The 22,917-nt window shown below is 42.2% G+C and overlaps 1 protein-coding gene across 2 annotated transcripts in view; it reads right to left on the bottom strand.

Annotated features, from left to right (window-relative positions):
• The window catches only part of myo1ea (myosin IEa), a 121,458-nt gene that overhangs the window by 68,462 nt on the left and 30,079 nt on the right, over nucleotides 1–22,917 (bottom strand). For both annotated transcript variants that reach the window (XM_056278085.1, XM_056278086.1), the window contains exons 2-4: nucleotides 4,837–4,980; nucleotides 2,629–2,718; nucleotides 1,778–1,872 (exon numbers count right to left, since the gene is read on the bottom strand). In XM_056278085.1, the coding sequence (XP_056134060.1) occupies nucleotides 1,778–1,872; nucleotides 2,629–2,718; nucleotides 4,837–4,980 (329 nt within the window). The remainder of the gene's footprint in view (nucleotides 1–1,777; nucleotides 1,873–2,628; nucleotides 2,719–4,836; nucleotides 4,981–22,917) is intronic.

Here is a 22,917-nt window from a genome sequence, read left to right as displayed (position 1 = left end):
ATAAGTGATCAACAGTAATGAGCATATGATGACGAGCAGCTAGACACATTCACTGTTCATGTCACTAAAACGGTGGAGTAAGTTCAGAAAACAAGTCTCATGTTACTGTAACGCAGCCTTTAAGACCAAGGAACGACAACATTTAAGTTATATCACCATATTACCACAACCACAACCCCACAACACACCTGGTCTCACAACAACAGATCCACATTATATTCAGATCTTGACCTGATCTCATTCAGCTTCTAAAAATGGTTTAGCCTGACCTGCATACATACTTGAGTGAACAGATGCGGATCACAGCCAAACTCTGATATCGTACGCTTTGATTTCCAGATTTTAAATCTATAAAATATATATTAAAGTGTATTTATAACATGTTGACTTGAAACATGTTGTGTTGAGTAGAAGGTCATTCAGTCAGCCGTAATGATGTGGCGGAACCTGTTGGGTCTGTTCTCTTGTTCCCGTCGCCTCTATTGTCATTATTAGCATTACTAGCATTCCTCTTGGTTCACCTGTGTCACACCACCACAGAGATTAGCGTCTCCTCTGTTCAACTCTCGCACACTTTCTCTTTCCTGTTGTCTACGTCACGACATTTCACGACAATATGGAAGATATAATGGGTAAGATGTGCCCCCTCAGACAAGTACTCTGCAAAAAAAGAGCTTATCGAGGGATTTTAGCTTAGCTTAAGTCTCAAAATGCTCATTACTAGTAAAGTTCTGTAACACACACCCCGCGGCAGATATTATTGGTTGTTTCAAGAAAGTGTACTTGTTTCATGATAGTAGGACTTGTTTTAGGAATCAGGAATCAGGAACACTTTGTCGTTTCATTTCATGTGCGCAAGTGCATGAAATGAAACGAAATGCCATTTCTCCCAGGCCACAGCAGCACAACACAAAGACAAAAACACACCCGAAAACTACAAGAACACACACATCCAGACTAACACACGTATCCAAACTAACACATAAGTCCAAACTAAACAAAAAAGTCACTGTCCAAGGGAACGAATGCCAGCCAGGATGACTGTCGGAAGCGCCAGTCTGCATGGGCTAGCAGTTAGCTTAGCCCGCCCCGCTTCCGCCCTTGGCGTTTCCTTCTCGGGTGCAGTTCCAGGCAGGGGCCGTGGTCCGCAGGCCCACCGAACAAAGCAGACCAAGCTCTCACAACCGATCCAGCGCCAGCTCTCCCAGCCAGAAACCCTCAACACACCTCCCCGCACTCCACACAGCCACACCAAAAACACCACAGTCAACGCCACCTGAGGCCGCCGCCAGACCGCCCTCGGTCTTATCGGAACTGCCGGTCTGCATGGGCTAGCAGTTAGCTTAGCCTGCCCCGGTCTCCCAGCCGATCCAGCGCCAGCTCTCCCAGCCATCAAACGAAGACAAAACTTAGATGCAGACACTGCATGGGCGGTACTGGGTGAGGCCGCTGCGAACACGAATTCGTGCCGCCATCTTCCCACACCGGAAGCGGAATCACAACTTAAGAAATTTACTCTTGAAACTTTTTTTTTTTTTAGATTTCCTTTTCTGAGTAGTGAAAGTTCCTTCCCACATCATGAAACAAGGACAATCTCTTAACACAAGCAATAATACCTGTCAGTAGTGGGAAGACAGTTTTGCTGGCATTATGAGACTTGAAACAAGATGAAATACCTTGATAAGACAGTCTTTTTCTTTTCTTTTCTTTTTTGCAGACTACAGAAACGATTGGTATCTCAGGCGACTGAAACAGAGATGTTGATAGGAAGCCTTACCTGATGATGACACACTGGTTTTCACGGTCGATCATCATGTTTCTGTACATGTTATCTGCCAGAGCGTAGATGTGTGGAGGGTTCTCATACGGAGCCTGGAGGTCGACAACAGGACAAAACACATTTACAACGGAACTGGGAAAGTTATTTATTTATTTATTTATCTATTGGAACCCCCCCCCCCTTTTTCTCCCCAATTGCATTTGGCCGATTACCCCACTTTTCCGAGCCGTCCCGGTTGCTGCTCCGTTCCCTCTGCTGATCCGGGGAGGGCTGCAGACTACCACATGCCTCCTCCCATACATGTGGAGTCACCAGCCACTTCTTTTCACCTGACAGTGAGGAGTTTCACCAGGGGGACGTAGCGCGTGGGAGGATCACGCTATTCCCCCCCAGTTCCCCCCACCCCCTGAACAGGTGCCCTGACCAGAGGAGGCGCTAGTGCAGCAACCAGGACACATACCCACATCCAGCTTCCCACCCGCAGACACGGCCAATGGTGTCTGTAGGGAGGCCCGACCAAGCCGGAGGTAACACGGGGATTCGAACTGGCGATCCCCGTGTTGGTAGGCAATGGAATAGACCGCCACGCTACCCAGATGCCAGAACTGTGAAATTTTTGAAATGGTTAATCCAATTTATTTATCATTTATAGGAGTCGACAGTGAAAATAAGCTCGGATGAACTTTTTTTAATTTAATCAAGTATCTTAATCAGTAGTTAACCGCAGACTGACTGCTGTGAGGTGGTATCTGCTGAGTCTGCTGTTACGAAATGGCAGTTTTCATCATTTTCTCCCTAAAGAGAGAAGCCATTTCTAGTGTTCTGTGTCCAGGGGTGCGCCTACTCACCGCGCCCTGATACATCTCGATCTCTTTTTCCCCGAAATACGGCATCTGCTTGAAGGGGTTAACAGAGATGAGCACAGGACCGATGTATGTCTGAGAAAGTTGCAGGTTAAGGACCACAGAGTGAAGAGAAATACATCGACCGGCACCAAGATCACCTCGTCTTTGCTGTCTACAGCACAAGTTCTCAACCTTTTTTCAAAAAATATCCCAGACACCCACCAACAGCAGACACGACAACCTGTCAACGAGTCCATCTGTACACACTCCACAGTCAATTGAGCTTATTCCATTTAAACCCCTGAAAGCATTCCAGTGATTTAAAAACATTTGCTCTTGTTGTAATCCTCATGTATTTACAAGCAAAAATCCTTTTTTAATTTTCCGTTTTCCTATTCATAGCAAACAAAACATTAAAAGAAATGAGGGTGACATCCACAGAAAGTAAAAATAACTATTATATCCATCCATTATCCAACAGCTAATCCTGCTCTCAGGGTCGCGGGGATGCTGGAGCCTATCCCAGCAGTCGTTGGGTGGCAGGCGGGGAGACACCCTGGACAGGCCGCCAGGCCATCACAGGGCCCACACACACACACACACACATTCACACCTAGGGACAATTTAGTATGGCTGATTCACCTGACCTACATGTCTTTGGACTGTGGGAGGAAACCGGAGCCCCCGGAGGAAACCCACACAGACACGGGGAGAACATGCAAACTCCACACAGAGGACGACCCGGGACGACCCCCAAGGTTGGACTACCCCGGGGCTCGAACCCAGGACCTTCTTGCTGTGAGGTGACCGTGCTAACCACTGCACCACCTTGCCACTAAAAGAACTACTATATACTACATAATATTAACTGTCATTTTTTAAGCAAGTAAGTCACATTGAGTAAGTAATTACTAAAAAATTGGTGTTTTTGATTGAAGCTCTAAATAATTTCTTGTCATCTTGAGAAGGACACCCCCCCCCCGTTGAGAACCACCGATCTGAAGGACATGAGATTATATGCAATACAGTGAGTACTCATATAAAGCAGAATTACAGAAGGACCGTTTCTCTTTCTTGTGGGGACAGTGTTGCACAGCCATTACTTTTTATTACATTTTTATTTATTATCTAATTCTATTATTTTTTATATATCTATATTTTTATTTATATATTTTATCTATATATTTATTTATTTACATTTTTGTGTTGCTGTAAAGCCCCTTGAGGCAAATTTGTAATTTGTGATATTGGCCGAAACAAATAAAACTGACTTGACATTTTACGTGGATTTGATTGGACTGAACGAGTGGAAAGAACATGACTTAACCCTGGTTAACAGGGACCATTAGTTTGGTGGAGTGTCGCTGAAAGGAAGTAATTATGGACCGAGCCTGTGCATTTTAAAGATCCAGTGTTTTAGGTAAAGAAGGGACGAACTCAGCAGTGCAATACTCAAGTTTTTGCCCCGAAGCCCAAAAGCGGCTCGAGGCAATAAAACTGGTATTGTGGGTGGCCTACAATGACCCACAGCCCAATACACTTCTGGCTGAAAGACTCCAATGTTATTGCTATTTACTGATCCCAATGAAAGGACCGACTCAGAGACTTCAAGCCTAAAACCACAAGCGCTTTCTAAACGCCATAATCCTACAATGCTGCCAGCACACAGATGAAGTTTATGTAATGAGTCCCTTTGAGAACTTTTTTTTTGGGGGGAAAAAAAGTTATTCTAAGATCCATTCATTTCACACTGAGAACATTTGTGCACGCAGCTGCGAGCAGAAGTGCTGCAATGTCAACCTCTCATGTAATGAGGTGTTTGGGAATGATAGCTCTCAGCTCATCACCATAAATTAACTTGTCAATTAAAACCAGGCCTATTCAAAAAGAGGATGGGGCAGAACTGTACATGACTCCCGAGTTCTCGGTTACGCCCTTCCTGATCCAACATGCCATTTCCTTCACATACTAGACCATTCTGAGATCAAACCAAAATGAATATGATTAGCCTTCATTCCAGTCTGAGGGAGAAGTGGGAGGGGGGAAGGGGGGTTCCAGACGGGGGCAGAAAGGGGCCCTGTTCCCTCAAACAGAAACCTATTACTCATGACTGTGTGAGCTACCAGTCATCTATTCTGGGAATAGCGTGGCAACTGGAGGGTTTGGCTATTTCTCAGCAGGGTGTGAGCCGTGAGTGAGAGGGAAGGATACAAAGATGTAGTCATCCATGTATCTCTTCTTCAGGTTGTCCACGATGGCGTCCTCGTTGATCTTGGAGAGCAGCACCATGTCGTCCACCCCACTGTGTTTGACATTGTGGCTCTGCCAGTGGTACCGGTAGTGACCCCGGCTCCCCTGAAACACAAATCAGAATTCAGAGCGCATCAGAAATCAGAAATTCTTTTTTCGGCATGTGCAGTGCATGCACGAAGAATTTAGCTTGGTGCTGTTGGTACAGAGAATAAAATAAGATAAAATAAAAATAGAAATAAAAAGTAATAATGGTAACACTTTAGTATGGGGAACATAGTCACCATTAATTAGGTGCTTAGTAGCATGCAAATTAGCAACATATTGGCTCTTAATTGGTCATTATTACGTACTCATTAATGCCTTATTCTGCATGGCCTTATTATACAACCAGTAAGCCATTAACTATGAGTTTTCCCTCTATAACCTCAGAATTATTGCTTATTAGTAGTACCATGTCAATACGCTTTGCTTAGTATGGCCTTTATAAGGTGGTAGTACCACAAGAAGAGTTATTCTCCCTTACTAACACTTAATGAATATGGTCTGTTCTTACATAACAAAACACAAAACTACAAGTGTTCATAGTGTTACATTACTGTAAATTAAGTTTTTGTTACTTAGAATATGTTCCCCATACTAAAGTGACATCTTGATCATTACTAATTCACTAGTAATTAAGTTTTTTATTTTCCCCATACTAAAGTGTTACCGTAATAATAAATTATAAAATAAAATAAGTATGTGACACACACACACACACTACTACTACTACTACTACTACTACCACCACTAGACTTAGTTGTTTTGGGCGTTTTACAGTTGACATTAACACAGGAATTTATATTTATGGTGAAATCTGCACAGGTTGGAGGTCCTGTAAGCCTTCAATTCTTCTTTCTAGTGAGTGTCAATCTGATCTTCTGATTCTGTTGTTGTCTGAGGTCTTCCTGCTCTTGGCCTACCCTTTATACTCTCACTCTGCTCGAACCGTTGGATGGTGCTTTGCACTCGCTCGTCTGAAACCTTGACCATTTTTGCGTCGACTCTCATAGAATGGCCTTTACAACCTTGCACAATTCACTTCTACCTGGCAAGTAGTTATCTAATGACTCTCACCTGTTACCCATCAATTTATAGACATCCATCTATCCATTATCCAAGCCGCTTATCCCAATCAGGGTCGCGGGATGCTGGAGCCTATCCCAGCAGTCCTTGGGTGGCAGGCGGGGAGACACCCTGGACAGGCCGCCAGGCCATCACAGGGCCGAGACACACACATACAATCACACTGAGGGACAATTTAGTACGGCCGATTCACCTGACCTACATGTCTTTGGACTGCGGGAGGAAACCGGAGCCCCCGGAGGAAACCCACGCAGACACGGGGAGAACATGCAAACTCCACACAGAGGACGACCCCCAAGGTTGGACTACCCCGGGGATTCGAACCCAGGACCTTCTTGCTGTGAGACGACCGCGCTAACCACTGCGCCACCCAATTTATAGACAACCCCTGAGAATTCTGGGAAATCTTTAGAGCATTCGGGAATAATCTAGAATTTCCCAATAGCTTCGGAACCACATAAAGCTCTCTAAAGGAATTTGGAATCATCCACGACACATGTAATGCTTCTAACAATTGTACTATGTCTTACATTTTTACAACTTCTCCCAAATTATTTTAAACCTATACCAGCGCATAATACTAACAGACACCATACACTCATTTTCTACACACATGAAACAGAACTGGTTTTATATTCATAAACAAACTGATTCTATGTCAAACTTTTGAGCCATAGTGTGTGTGTGTGTGTGTGTGTGTGTGTGTGTGTGTGTGTGTGTGTGTGTAAGACGTGAGGTCAGGGTAGGCAGGGTAGGCAGTGCCTACCCTGTGATAATTTAATCAAAATTACCACACAACAAATTCATAACAACATATAAAAGTCTCCCTCTAGTAACAAGTGTGCCGTGTTATAGTGTATTTTTAATGCCATCTTTATGTCCTCGTCCTTTTTGAGTCCTTAAACTTCTAAGAGCGAAACGCCGTATAGTGCACAAGCTGGCCTACTTCTTCAACAGGAAGGGTAGGCCCTGCTTTTCTCAGGATCGCCGTTAACGTTGTGGCTTACGGAGTTCGCGCATGCGTACTGCGTAGCTTAAGGCGCCCTCAACGGATGAGGAAAGGCGCTGCTTATGGCGGGAGTGCGAGCCAATCACAGCCACCGAGGTCACGTCACGTCCCGTTACGTCACGGAGAGACTGGTGGAGAAAGGCGGGCGGATGTGCTTCGTCTTCAAGTGAAGGTAACTGATTTTGCTTATGCTCGTGGCAGTGTTAAAGTAATGCGGAAACGTGTTTTTCATGCAGTGTGGCTGTGCTGGACAAGTTAACGTATAAATATGATTTTTAATTTGATTTTAGTCTCTAAATTGTGACTTTTTTTATAGAACGCTGTCCTGCATCAGACTACCATCGCTGAAACGCCTTCCCTATCAGCGGCACACACTCCTTATTTCGCATCCTTATTATTAATTGCTCTTTATCATTTATTTATTAATAATTTATTAATAGTTCTCAGTTATTTTGTAGATACGTTTTAATTCAAATTTCATTGTTCATTTTTACAAACCTATACAAACGTAGAGTCCGTGTGCCACTGTTCTTCCATTCATGCGCTTTTGCAGTTGTGCAGCTGAGGTGTGTAGCTGCAGTGGATGCTTGCATGCATGCTTTGTAGCCAGTGTCATTTATTATGCTTTTGTGTCACGTTGTGTTTTCTAAGATACTGGCTAAATGTGAAACTGGGTACTGTAGATGACATGAGCACATGGGTCATATACGGCTTCCCAAGTTACACTCTTTTTTTTACTTGTAGTTTTGCCGTGTTTTTTCAGGCTGGCTCAAGGCATCATGCCACATTTACTTTTCATTGATTGACAATTCCCCTCCCACTAATACATCAAAAACAGCCCTGAAAGTTGTCAACCATTTTGACGTTTGCGGATTTGTGCAAGTCATCTCCGTTTGTCTTCCATTTCTACAAATCACTGCAATTACTCAAACATTTACTGTTCACGTTCACAATACAATGTTTGTGATGATGTAGATTCACTTTGTAAAACGTTTACAAGTTGTTATATGATGTAGTTGAACCGGACCGGGATCTAACTGCATGGGGGGAAGCATTAATGGTGGGATACACGCTGTTACATGTTTACCTTCTCACCATGTGTCACCATATATGCTGATGACACTTTGTATCTTGTAGGTTTGCTTCTAAATGGTTCTGGGTAAAAGCATGCCCTAAGTGACTAACTGCTATTTTCACATGTATTGCCCAAAAATGAGTGTTTTTAATTGATCTATAGGTGACCTCAATACACATGACCTCACCGTTCTGTCACCTCAGCACCGTTTATTTGCATCAATTCACTCTCAGTTCTGCTATCAGTCATTTTATTATACATCATAATACTGGAAATGAATTAATGAAAAGGTACATAACTTAAATGATGTATTTGTACATTTTACATATATTAAATTACATATTTTTACCACAAATGTTTCTTTGTGTTGTGTTCGTGTGCTTCTTTTCAGGTAGTGTTTCAAGAATATGTATGTATAGTATCTCATAACTGCTGTTTGTAGTGAACACAATGAAATCCATAATGGTTTGGGAGCTCTCAGGAAAGGCAATGGTGTTAGTTAGTCATTTCACAACTATCAAAAACCATATAAAACAAGAAAAAAGTACTTCATATACACTTTGACAGCATTTTTGTTCAGGTTTTCATTTGGAATGTAGTTCAGCCAGGGGGGCAGAATATTCTAGAATTCTGTGGCAGTTGGAAGAATGAGGAAGGATCATATTGTTATAACACATTAGAGAGCACAAAAGGATGTAATGTGGATTTGTGAATGCCCACTGCCTACCCAGCCACTGACCTCACCGCACGTCACTGTGTGTATATATATATATATATATATATATATATATATATATATATATATATATATATATATGTATATATATATGTGTGTATATATATACATATATATATACACACACACACACACACACACACACACACACACACACACACACATATAGATATATATATAACCCAGCCACTGAGGATGCATAAGCCAGTGTATTCTTAGTGCTGGTTTCATAAATGGTGGAGGGTTGCATCAGGAAGGGCATCTGGTGTAAAATCTTTGCCAAATCAAACATGTGGATCATAAATCACCGGATCAGTTGAGGCCCGGGTTACCAACGACTGCCACCAGTTCTGTTGGCCAGCAGGGTGCCAGTGGAAACTATGCTACTACTACTGTTGGGCGAAGGAGAAGGAGATGGGGAAGGCATGTCCAGAGGCAGCGGGAGAGGAGGAAGGGTAGGAGTGTGGAGGTGGGAGTCGGAACTCTGAATGTTGGCACTATGACTGGTAAAGGGTGAGAGCTGACTGATATGATGGAGAGAAGGGAGGTAGGTATACTATGTGTGCAAGAGACCAGGTGGAAGGGGAGTAAGGCCAGGAGCATCGGAGGTGGGTTCAAACTCTTCTACCATGGTGTGGATGTGAGGAGAAATGGGGTAGGGGTAATCCTGAAGGAAGAGTGTGTCAAGAGTGTGGTGGAGGTGAAGAGAGTGTCGGACAGAGTGATGAGTATGAAGCTGGAAATCGAAGGTGTGATGATGAATGTTATCAGCACATATAACCCGCAAGTTGGATGTTAAATGGAAGAGAAAGAAGAATTCTGGAGTGAGTTGGATGAAGTGGTGGAGAGTGTACTAAAGGAGGAGAGAGCGGTGATTGGAGCGGACTTCAATGGGCATGTTGGTGAAGGGAACAGGGGTGATGAGGAGTTGATGGGCAGGTATGGTGCCAAGAAGAGGGATGTGGAGAGAAAGATGGTACTGGATTTTGCGAAAAAGATATGCACGTGTATATGCATATATATAAAACAGATCTAAAAAAATATAAATGGCATGAAGTAAGTAAGTCTGTCAGCTGGGGACTGGAGAGCACGGGGCCTGTTGACTAGTCCGACTGCAGGGAAGAAACTGTTCTTGTGCCGTGAGGTTTTGGACGTGAGGGCAGAGTCTCAATCTTCATACACTTTTTTCAACAACGTTTTTCAATTACTTTACCATGACTTCTCTCTGTAACTTTTGGCTCAGTTTCCATGACCAAATGGAACTACTTCTAAGATGAGCCACTGAAAAGGTGTGTTTTAGCACTATATGTGATGTGAAAGTCAGTCTATATCTTAGATACTGTAGGTTTTATGAGCCAGTCTACTCTCTGTATTTGAAGCCACTGATTGTTGAAAGTGCACTTGCCCGGCATACTACTGACAAGCTAGCTAGCTAACTTATAGGAAAGCTAGCCAGTGGAGGCATACATTAGCACGAGACAAAATGTTGCATGCACACGTGACCAGTGGTGGCTGGAGCTAAAAATTGGGGGGGGGGGGCGCAATTTACCTTGGCGCAGCACACCTTGACAGCTGCTTTAATGTCCACACAGTCACAGAGTTATTAAGAAGGACAATGTAGCCTACAGATTTTATCAGGGTTTGTAGACGCTGGATGATTGACAGTGGTGGGTGTGAACATGATTGACAGCCATGAGAATTGTCCAATCACATCAGATCAAAAAGCATTAAAATAATACCAATTCGCTGCCAATAAACGTGGGAGTGTCTGGGGCGCACAGAACTGCGCCCCATGGAAAATCAGACAGCAGCCTCAGGTCACCTGCTCGCCACAAGTTTGAGGGCTTACATAAGGTATGGTTTGGCTGACGCCCCTCACCCAGGAAGTATATGTATTCAGACAGAAATCACCCAAACACCATTTCAAACCAATATTTAATGCTGCTGACAGGGACTCACAGACTGAAAACACTTTTATCTCATCATTATTTGCATTATACAACTAAATTATATTTAACATGTTTAAGTAGATTTTCATCTCTTGATATTTGAAGGGGGCACCGCCCCAGCGCCCTGTACTGGCCAGCCACTACTGCATGTGACAGAAATTTTAGATCCCTCTCATAATTGTTCACCCCGCTGTTTTTTTTTTAACTGGTCAATCAGTCTTTGATCGTTACAATGCTTTACTCAGATTCTTATGACTTTTCCAAAATACTGATTTTCTACAACTTTCCAGGGCCTGGAAATTTGCATTTTCAAATTTATTTCACACACGTATAAATCCTGCAAACATACAAAACTCCGTCACTGATTCACTCAGAGAGACACAACAGGACAGACAGCTTGTACTAATCGAGGTTTGAAAAAGGATAAGCTGCAATGTTTTTGAACACATGCAAAGTCAAAGCTCGACGCTGGTAACGTAGTCAAGCCAACAACTAATGCAAGGGTTAATAATTCAACTCTATTCAGCAACCCAAACAAGGGACACATTTCCACACAGACTAACAATTATAGAGTTCTTGTTTTTTGTGGGGGGGGGTGGGGGGGTTAGGGGGAATAGAGTTCTTGTTTTTTGTGGGGGGGGAGTTAGGGTTTTTTTTTTCCAACCACGCACATGACGAGCTATATTTACCTAACTTTTAAAATAGTGCCAGCTCAGGGTTCCCCAATGTGTGTTTTGTGTGTGCTAAAGCCTCAGAGATGCTTTGACCTGCTTCTCATCCAGATCCTCCCTCAAAACTTCCTGTTGAGTTTTGAGTTGCGAGTGAGTCTGCGGGAAGCTGAGGTCACTCGTCATGTGTTATTATGAGTCAGTATCATCTGGCCACTCTGAGCCGGGATCACAACGTCCTGTGAGGAATGAGTCTCTTCCTCTGTGATGGAGAATCAATCTGAACCACCGAGCGAATCCAAAATATTCGTCAGTGCCAGACACATCAACACTGTTTAACTCTTTACCGAATGACTCTTGTGGGGAAGTGGGGAAAAGGGCACAGTATTGATAATGGACGAAAAAATGCAGATAATTTTCAATAATACCTCTTTAGCCAGGTATCTAACTCCTGTATTTTCACAATGTGTGTCTGGTGTGTCTGTGTGAGAGTCTATAAACGGCCAAACTAAAGCACTTGGGGCCTTGATTCTTTTTGGAGGTTATTGGGGATGATCAGGGGCACCTATAAAAAATAGCAGAAAATTAAATTAAAATTATGCATAATTATGCATAAATATGCAAAACATTAATTTTTCTAAAAGTGGCTAAAAACCACTTTTCTCGGCATTTCAGATGATTCTGAGCATCTTTGATTTTTTCCCCTATAAAAAATTTCTGGGAACTTAAAAATGTTTGGGCATTTTGCAAAATATGCATTTTTGCAAAAATGCACTTATGATCCTAATTTTTTTTGGAGGTGGTAGGTATTGTTCCAGAGAGGACCAAAAAATAGCAGAAAATTAAAATAATTATGCATAATTATGCATAATTATGCAAAATATGCATTTTCTAAAAATGGCTAAAAACCACTTTTCTCGGCATTTCAGATGATTCTGAGCATTTGGGGGGAGGGAGTTGGAGTGGGGGGGGGGGTTAGGGGCAGGGGGAAGGCGGTTAGCTGGCAGGATGAAGAGGAGGGAGATTTAGACGGGTGGATAACCAAACCGCTACATTGTAGCGGGGTTCTTCTAGTAGAACATGTGCATTCGACAAGAACTTATAAAATTCCGGAAGCGGAAGAAGTGTACTATTCACAGAGGATTGGGGAACGTTAGCAATCGCAGCATTGTAAGATGGCGACAGATGTACTCTTAGCCCCTCCCCGCCCAGTGAACTGTTGTTCCCTCTAGTCCCCGATTGAGGCCAGCCTCCCTGATTTTGCACATTTTTCATATCCCCAGGCCCTCTGGTAGAGGGGGTGGCCTAGCTGTTTTTTTATAAGTTAGGTCTTAAGTGCCATCCTGTTACTTTTGGTCATTCTATCTCATTTGAGGTTTGAGGTTTTTTTAATCACTGGCCCTCCCCCTTTACTCTGCATCTTAATTTATAGGCCCCCTAATTCAGTTAGTTTAACTGAGTTTTCTGACCTATTAGCCAAAATATGACAGGGTGCTTATCCTTGGCGATTTTAATATTAATGTGTGCTGTCCGTCCCATTCCGACTTCACACTTTTTGGATCTCACATACTCTTTTAATCTCATTCAGTGAACGAATGAACGATGATTCATTTCGTGTAAATAAGCAGGCTATAACACACAGATAAGCCATTGCCAATAATCTGAAGTGATCATCAAATCTACACACCAAACTCAATGTTAAAGGGGCCACACATTCCAAAGGCCACGTTTTAGACCTTCTACTCTTATCTGGTTTCTCACTCAAATTTCATAATCTGGTGGATATGCCTGTATCTGACCATAAAGCTGTCATTTTCAAAGTCCCACTTCAGCTCGCTATTCCTAGTCCCTATCCTAAAACACGCTCTCGCATTCTCAATGTGGGCTCTGCAGATAAATTCTGTGATACTTTTAATTCATCATCCTTTAATCCCTCTTCATCCCCCCTTAATCCAGATGCACTGTTAAAATTCATTCTGTGATCAGTGCCTATCCATCCTTGACCAAATTGCACCTTTTAAAACTAGACAACAAAAATCAAATAACCTCCCCAGGCTGAACAATCACACTTGTGCCCTTAGAAGACTCCATAGAAAATCAGAACAATGGAAGGTCAACAAGTCTCAACTAGCACATAACACGCAAATGTTAATTTACCAGAAGGCAGTTAAGGATGTGAGATCAGCATACTTCTCTGAACTAATATCGAGAAATAGCCACTATCCTAAAGTTCTCTTTAGGGTAATTGATTCTTTTATTAATGGTCCCTCCACTTCTCTTTTTGGAGTTGTCCAACGTATTTCTCATTCATTTTGTAAATAAAGTGGGAATATCAGGTCCCAAATCCAGCTGGGCTCTTGCATTCATTCCATTCCCCATGTTAATTCTGCTTCTTTTACCCCACTTTTAACCAATTACAATTTCAGTGTTAGAGAGTACAGTCTCCGATATGAACTCTTCCTCCTGCATCTTAGATATCAGTCCCACTAAGCTGTTCAATGAGGTATTTTCAACTATCAGCCCCGTTATTCTGCAAATTCTTTTTTTTTGATCCCCCCCCCCCGTTTTTCTCCCCAATTGTATCCAGCCAATTACTCTGAAGGGTCCTGGTCTCTGAACCACCCCCTTTGCCGATCCAGGGAGGAATGCAGACTACCACATGTCTCCTCAAATATATGTGGAGTCGCCAGCCACTTCTTTTCACTTGACAATAAGGAGTTTCACCAGGGGGAAGTAGTGCGTGGGAGGATCATGCTATTCCCCCCTGTTCTCCCTCCCCCCTGAAATGGTGCCCTGACCGACCAGAGGAGGCACTAGTGCAGAAACCAGGACACATACCCACATCCGGCTTCCCACCTGCAGACACAGCAAATTGTGTCTGTAGGGATGCCCGACCAAGCCGGAGGTAACACAGGGATTCGAACCGGCGATTCCCATGTTGGTAGGCAAAAGAATAGACGACCGTCACACCACCTGGACGCCCTATTCTGCAAATTCTTAATAATTCTCTGGCCTCTGCTCCTTTTAGAGACAGTTTTAAGCATGACATTGTTCACCCATTGCTGAAGAAACCTAATTTAGATCTCCTGTCTCTAACTAACTATAGACCAATCTCCAAATTGTCTTTTATATCTAAAGTTCCGGAGAGAGTAATTTCTTCTCAATTGATTTCTTTTATGAACACTAATACTGTTTTTAACAGTTTCAAGTCTTGTTTTAGAGCACTTCATAGTACCGAGACAGCTCTAGTTAAGGTTACTAATGACCTACAGTTGACTGCAGACAGAGGTGACTGCTCGATTTTAGTTCTTTTAGAATTAAGTGCTGCCTTTGACAGTCGATCACGACATCCTCTTACATCGCTTGGAGACTTGGGTTGGCATCAATGGCTCTGCTCTTAGCTTATTACGCTCTTACCTCACCAACAGAACTTTTTCTGTTGTTCTGGGTAACGCTACCTCCTCGATGGCACATTTGAGTTGTGCTGTCCCTCAAGGCTCAGTTCTTGGCCCCCTTCTCTTTTCTATATATACATGCTGCCCCTTGGCCAGGTCATTCAAAACCACGATGTGCTTTGCCATTTTTATGCTGACGACACTCAGCTATACATGCCACTAAAACCCACGGATCCTAGCGCCCTTTTAAATCTCACAGCTTGCCTCACTGACATTAAATCCTGAATGTCCAAAAATGTTCTCAAATTTAATGATGATAAATCTGAGGTCATTCTGTTCAGTCTTTTGTTATTAATCTCTGTGGTCTGTCAGGTAGTCTTCAGCAGGCTGCTAGGAATCTTGGGGTAATATTTGATGCTAACCTCAGTTTTGATAATCAAATCAAACATGTTGTTCAGTCATGCTTTCTCCGGCTCAAGCTAATCTCCAAATTAGGTCATTTCATCAATTGCCGATCTGCAAAAAGTTGTACATGCTTTTAATTATTCTTGGCGTGACTATTGTAATGCACTTTATTCTGGTATCAGCAAAGGCTCCCTCCACTGTCTGTAGTACAAAACGCCACTGCTTAGCTCATTACCAGGACAAAGAGGCAGGGCCATATTACTCCTGTGCTTGCCTCACTACACTGGCTCCCTGTTGTATTTTGAACAGATTTAGATACATTTCTGACTTATTGATCTGGTATATGCCCTCTCAACCATTAAGATCCACAGATGGAGCCCTGCTGGTTATTCGTAGGGCTCGGTTTGTTACAAAGGTTGATAGGACTTTTGCTGTTGGAGCCCCCACACTATGGAACGCTCTTCCTGTCGAACTAAGACAAACCAAGTCTCTAGCTTCTTTTTATAAGATTTTTTTTTGGCATTTTCGGCCTTTATTAGATAGCGATAGTCAAGAGAGACAGGAAAGGCAGGGGAGAGAGAGAGAGAGGGGTGATATACAGCAAAGGGCCAGGGCCAAATTCAAACCCAGGCCGCTGCTGTAAGGACTCAGTCTTATACGCGGTACACGTACAGGTGAGCCACAGGGGCGCCACAGGGGCGCCCCCTGGCTTATTTTAAATCTCATCTTCAAACTTTTCTTTTTATGAAAGCTTTTACAAATACTTGATATTTGGTTTTATTTATTTATACTCTTTTTATTTTTACTCTTACTTATTTGGACTTACTCTCATTTTTGCCTTGTCTGGTTTTATTTCTTTGTAAAGCACTTTGTAACATTGTTTTAGAAAAGTGCTACATAAATAAAGTTGTTATTAATATTATTATTATTATTATTAACAATAGTCTGTATGAAATTAAAAATGACCCCACATAATAGGACCACCCTTAACATTGACCAAGTGTGTCTGCTCCTGAAGCTGTGTCTTCAGTCCATGTACTTCACATACAGGGGGCAGCACTACAAGCAGAAGCATGGATGTGCTATGGGTTCCGCAGTTTCAGCTATAGTGGCCAACTTGTATATGGAGGAAGTGGAAAAGAGGGCTCTGATGTCCTAAGGTTAAAAACCGTACTTTTTAAAACAGCCTACGGCTAAGTTCTTGGTGTGTGTTTGTTTTGTATATTTTGCTATTTTGATATATTCTGCTCCGATTGTTGTTACTTTTAATCAATCAATTTTTGTGACACTTTTATTTATTTTACTAACTCTGTTTTAAACTTCTATGTACTTTTATTTATCTTATTTTATGCTTTTATAATGCTTTTTTCTTATCTTTTGCCTGTAAAGCACTTTGAATGACCTCTGTGATGATAAGGCGCTATACAAATAAACTTGCCTGCCTTATCCAGGGACACCACCTAGCCATTGATTCAGATTTGTGGATGGCACCTGGGTCAAAATTACATCTCAGGATGTACCAGATTTCACTGACCACATTAACTCTGTGGACACCACATCAAGTTCACCAGGGAGGATGTGAAAAATTACAGGTTGGCCTTCTTAGAAATCACAATTGGTGATGGGGGACATTTTGATTGTTGATGTTTACCCTAAACCAACACACACTGATCAGTACTCAAGGTTTGACTCTCATCATCCACTGGAGCACAAACTAGGAGTCATCAAGATGCTGTACCACCGAACTGACAACGTCCCCACCAACACAGCGGCTGGGGAAGGGGAGAAATCCCACATTAAACAGGCCCTGGTTAAGTGTGGTTATCCTAACTGGGCGTTTGTCAAAGCCAGGAAGACGCCTAAACAGTGCACCAGCCGATTGAAGAGAGGAGAAGGGCAACAGCTGTCTAAGTGTAAACCAGTGGTGATTCTGTATGTGGTGGGAGTTTTAGAACAGTTGGGACGCATATTTTCCAAACACTGCATCTCAGTTGCTTTCAAACCCCAAAACACGCTGTGCCAGAAGTTGGTCCACCTCAAGGATCAGGTCCCCTGGCACAAACAGAGCAATATAGTGTAGCTGTTAAGTGTCAGGAGGATTGTCGTGACTTGTACATTGGGGAAACCAAACAGACACTGGCCAAGAGGATGGCACAACACAGGAGAGCTAACACATCAGACCAGGACTCCACAGTCTACACCATCTACACAGTCTACACCTTCTACACAGGCTACACCATCTACACAGTCTACACCATCTTCACAGTCTACACCATCTACAGGCCAGTGGCCACTCTTTCAAGGATGAGGATGTGCACATCCTTGATAGGGAGGAACACTGGTTTGAATGGGGAGTCAAAGAGACCATCTATGTGAAGAGGGAACGACCATCACTGGACGGGAGGGGGGGGGCTAAGAGTACATCTGTCATGCAATGCTGTGATTCCAACCATTCTCCAATCCTCTGTGAATAGTACACATGGCCATTGTCTAGTTAATGGTCAAGGCAATTTGCATATGAAACCGATCGTTGTCTTGATGCATGCTCAATAATCCAGATAAGAAAATCAAAGAAGATTAAATCAGTTCATCTGGACACAACGTTTATTGTATCCAGATGAACTGATTTAATCGTCTTAGAAACTGATCGTTGGTTTTGGTCGTCATGTCACTGTATTGTTTAGAAGGGTGGGGATACCTGCAGTCAGTTGAGACTGAAGCAGTCACTTAGATGAGTGATGACATTTCTCTCAATAAACGCAGTGTCCAGATGAACTGACTCAACTTTCTGTGATTTTGGAGTAGGCCGACGTAAAACACAAAGTTTCAATTCAACAGAAACGCCAAAAAACACGTGGAAGTGATATTTTTTCATAATGCTTTCCGGTTGTTTTGTAATGATTAACTTTGAAATCAAGTTATCTCCTCACAAAAAAGGATTATGGTCTTAAAGTTTGTTGGGAAGCATTCTTTCCAAATGCCAAGCTACAACATATCAATTCCTTAGTTTCCACTGACTAACATACCTTTCATCAGTGCTAGGAAAAGCATCACTCAAAAGGTGAAACACTGAAAATGAAGGAACTTAATTGCTGTTTAAATAATTAACTCAATTTAGCCCAAACAGCAAAGGACTAAACCCTAACCCTGAGGGACTATAAAGTGATACCACAGAAAATTCACCAGTGGCAAGTAAAAAAAAAAAAAAAAACATGCAGTAATGAACTTGTTGATAACTTGAGCTGGTTGATATTCTAAAGGATGACTATAGTTTTAAAACCAGCAGAAAAAGCCCCTCTCACTTCACTTTATAGACTCCGTCATAGCGCACCAGGAGACACGGTAAAGAGTTTAAGTAGTTTCTCAGCCTAACTCAGCAGGTATTTCTACTTTAACAGCCAAGAAGCAAATAATTGCTTGATTAATTTTCCAGATGGTTCCTATTATTGTGTTTTACAGCATTTTAGGTGCCAACGAGAGGAACCCTTTCTCCTCTTGGCAAAGTGAAGGATGGATAATGAGTGAAGTAATTGTCCACGGACGTCATCGTACACCTCCTATCAGACAATGTAGGAGAAAATAGTAGATGAAAACACCTGATGGACTGTAAGTCAGACAAACCCATTAAAACACCAGAGACAAATCCAACCATCCACGTAGCCTCGTGTACAAAAACGCATGAAGATAAAGTATTGACCCGATGAAGCAAAAAAAACCAAAACAACAACAACAACAATAACAACGCCAAAACGGGCATTACTTAAAATCTCAAATCTATAAAACACAAGAATTCAAATCATATTTGTCTCTTTACAGGACAAGAGTCTGCTACATGACATAATGTCGATTACAGCAATACATGGAAATCTACTGGAGGGATCTATTCTAGTTCTATTGGGAGACTGTCTGTTGTACGGGTGAACTGGGTGGAAATGAATGATGACACAACATCACGTCCCATGTGTGTGTTTTCATTATAAATTTTTTTTTCTGCCATCGTCTTCCCTTTGTGAACAGCACATTATAATCTCGGAAGAGCTCACTCCCATCAGGACATTAAAAACTCAACCACAATGATCCTGAAGAATGGCTTTTGTATTTATCGCCCTCTGAGGAGCTGCTCGGGCCCAAACTGTATCCAGAAACTTCATCCAACATCCTTACAGAACAACCAGAACTCTGCTTACACAATTCTTTAAATCTCCCACAAACCCGGAGGTTTTCTTTATATAGATGACTAGCACGTCCCGTCCCCCCGGCAGCCTGGGTTAAAGCCTGTACCATGTTAGACGGAGGCCTGTCCTCTAAAACAAGAACTGGAGTTCAGAGCATCAGCAGCAGTCAAATGAAAACGTTCTGACTGAGCTACATTTAAGCGCTCCCTGCTATGTCTGGAAGGATACTGCACAGATCCAAGAGGGAGAGCAGAGCGGAAAATAAAGGAAGTAATATTTCAGAAAACACTCTTGAAAATGTTTTTATTCGTCTGAACCTAACCCTTTTCCAATGAGGCGAGCCTTTTGAAGAATAGATGACTTTGGAATACTTTTAGTGTACCTCTTTCCATCCATCCATTCGTTATCCAAGCCGCTTATCCTGCTCTCAGGGTCGTGGGGAGGCTGGAGCCTATCCCAGCAGTCATTTGGGCGGCAGGCAAGGAGACACCCTGGACAGGCCGCCAGGCCATCACAGGGCCCATTATAATGTGTATTTACTAGAAATAGTATATATGCTATACATAGTATTTGTTGTACCGTTGTACTAATAACGCTTTTAAACTAAAAATAATCAAGTGTACTTGTATTTTACTTCCGCTGCACTTGTAAAAGGTAAAGTTGAGAATAGTAGGCTATACTTAAACTTTACACAAACTTTCAGACTTGTTGAATACTTTGCTTTTGCAAAAGGTAATAAAAATAAGTCTGATACTTTAAATTCGTTTTAAATGAAAGTTTGACTTTATATACACCTTTTGCAATTTGAAATTCCCACGTGCACTTGGAGTTTACACTGAATTACGGAATATTCTCAAGAGGTTTACTTTTAATATTTTTGAGCCTCCTTCATGTATTCTAAAAATATATAAGTGCACTGTATATAAGTACACGTTGTGTAAGTCAGCTAAAAGTATAGATTTCACTTCAATCATCTCATTTTCAGTCTATACAGATGACACACTTATTATTGTTACCTCACAAAGTATGGCACATAACACAAATACTAGACCTAAACAATAGCTAACCATACAAACAATCGGACTAACAGATGAAAAAAGACATGCAAACAACACCAACATACATCATCAACCTCCATATTATAACTACAATCACGAGGAAATGTTAATAAAGATGTAAACTTTACCCTTTGGGGGTCAGTTGGATCCAACAATTGCAAAATCTTTTAATATGATTTCAGCACCGCACTCCTATAGAATCTATAACAGGGCTCAAGACCGAGAAAACCCATCCATGGCTCCTTGGAGAAACATGTGTGAGCCTTTCCAGTGGGAGAAATTGTAGAACAACTACAAAACTACAAATAAAGCCAACTTGAAACATACGGTTTGACACCATCTATGCTGTAAGATCGATAACCATGCACAGTACCACAAAATATTAAAGATTAGTATATCTATTATTATATCTGCCCCACCTTTTTCTCCCCAATTGTACATGGCCAATTACCCCACTCTTCCGAGCCATCCCGGTTGCTGCTCCACCCCCTCTGCCAATCCAGGGAGGGCTGCAGACTACCACATGCCTCCTCTGACACATGTGGAAGTTGCCAGCCGCTTCTTTTCACCTGACAGTGAGGAGTTTCACCAGGCGGAGGTAGCGCATGGGAAGATCAAGCTATTCCCCCCAGTTCCCCCTCCCCCATGAACAGGTGCCGCAATCGACCAGAGGAGGCGCTTGTGCAGCAATCAGGACACATACCCACATCCGGCTTTCCACCCGCAGACACAGCCAATTATGTCTGTAGGGATGCCCGACCAAGCCGCAGGTAACGCAGGGATTCGAACCGATGGTCCCCGTGTTGGTAAGCAACGGAATAGATCGATACGCTACCCGGATGCCCCAATTATATCTGTTTAATTCAGATAAATCTTGAATCTTGAATGAGGCAGTGTGTAGGCCTAAGGTACAATATTGTAGACGATCAAGCACAATAGGATGGTGTATTATGGATGATACTTGGTTACCAATCTCAACCCAGAGTTTAAGAATTTTCCGACAGAGCCACATTAAATCCACACAGGTGCCTACATGCTGCTTGCACCTACACATACACCCGAATGGTCACTGTCATATTTGCCTCTACAATACAGGGTATTTTGAAATTTATGTATAATCTTAAACTGAGTTTCTGGGATTTATAATTGCTACGTATTAGTTTGCTATTTAACATGATTGTTTTGAATTGGGGATCAGTGACTGCAGTTTTAAGGTCCTGTTCCTATGATTGCCTGCTGCTGAGAGTACTGATACTACTTAAAGAGAACAGTTCCAGGTAAACGTAGCTAATTTTTTTCCTCTTCAGGAGGCAGACCTTGTGAATGAGTGCCTCAGTCTGCTCTGGTCCATGACCTTCCTTATTTTGGGGTACCTATTTTTTTTTTAAACTTTGCATTTGTAAAAATCTGAAGAAGGTAAGTAGCCTGTACTCTTTCTGAAGTTGATTAACTGATTTCGTAGTACCACCTTCATAGAGATCATTTATTGCCCGGATTCCAAATGTGTTCCACTCTTTAAAGCCAGTTGGGATTATCAACAACTGGTGCATACAAAGAGCATCTTCTGGTGTTAGAAAATGCCTTCTTTAGACTATTCCATGTACTAAGAATGCAACTCACAATAATAGTTGCCCGTATTAGCTGGCAATTGTTTGTCATTATTTAAGAATGGTACACTTGATAATGAGAACCAGTTACATCCCTGCGATTCATGGTCTAACCACATTGAATTAGGGTCTGGAGCCACCCATTCAGATAGGTTTTTCAATTGTATTGACCAATGGTAATATTAAAATTTTGGTACTGCAAGACCTCAATTTAGCACAGGCAGTTGGGAGTTTCTCCAATCTCATGTTAGGACATCTATTTTTCCAAATAAACTTAGACATGATCCCATGCAAATCTTTTTTAAAAAAACTACTTGGGATGGTATTGGGTATAATTTGCATAGGATGCAAAATTCTAGGGAGTACATTCATTTTAATAACAGCTATCTGTCCCAGCCAGGAAATTGGAAGCAACAATCATCTAAGTAAATCCAACTTAAAGAGGTAATAAACACTTAAACGTGTTTTTTGAGCTATAAAGTAAATGATGTGACTGTACGGTGATGAAACACATCAATGCTGGTGTTAATATTGACACTGCTTATCAAATTTATAAAAATCAGCATTTCATGGGTTGAAAATGGCTCAACAATGCCATCTACTGTAAATCAGCCCTAAACCTGGCAAGGCCAATGCTGCCATAAAAGTCGACAGGTTGAAACTTATCTACATCATGAAATGAAAAAAAAAAAAGTTAATGCCCTCTAATCAGAGTTGGGCGACCCATATTCCACATCCGTCTGCGAAGCATCCGTGTCGCGGCGGTCAGGGTGTCTGCGGAGTGGTGTTTGATGCCATGCTGGAAGGTGAGCCAGTGGAGGGGACCATGGTGGTGTG

This window comes from Lampris incognitus, chromosome 4 (assembly GCF_029633865.1).
Source record: "Lampris incognitus isolate fLamInc1 chromosome 4, fLamInc1.hap2, whole genome shotgun sequence".
NCBI classification, from domain to species: domain Eukaryota; kingdom Metazoa; phylum Chordata; class Actinopteri; order Lampriformes; family Lampridae; genus Lampris; species Lampris incognitus.
The sequence above is the reverse complement of the archived record's forward strand: the minus strand, read 5'-3'. Positions and strand labels throughout refer to the sequence as shown.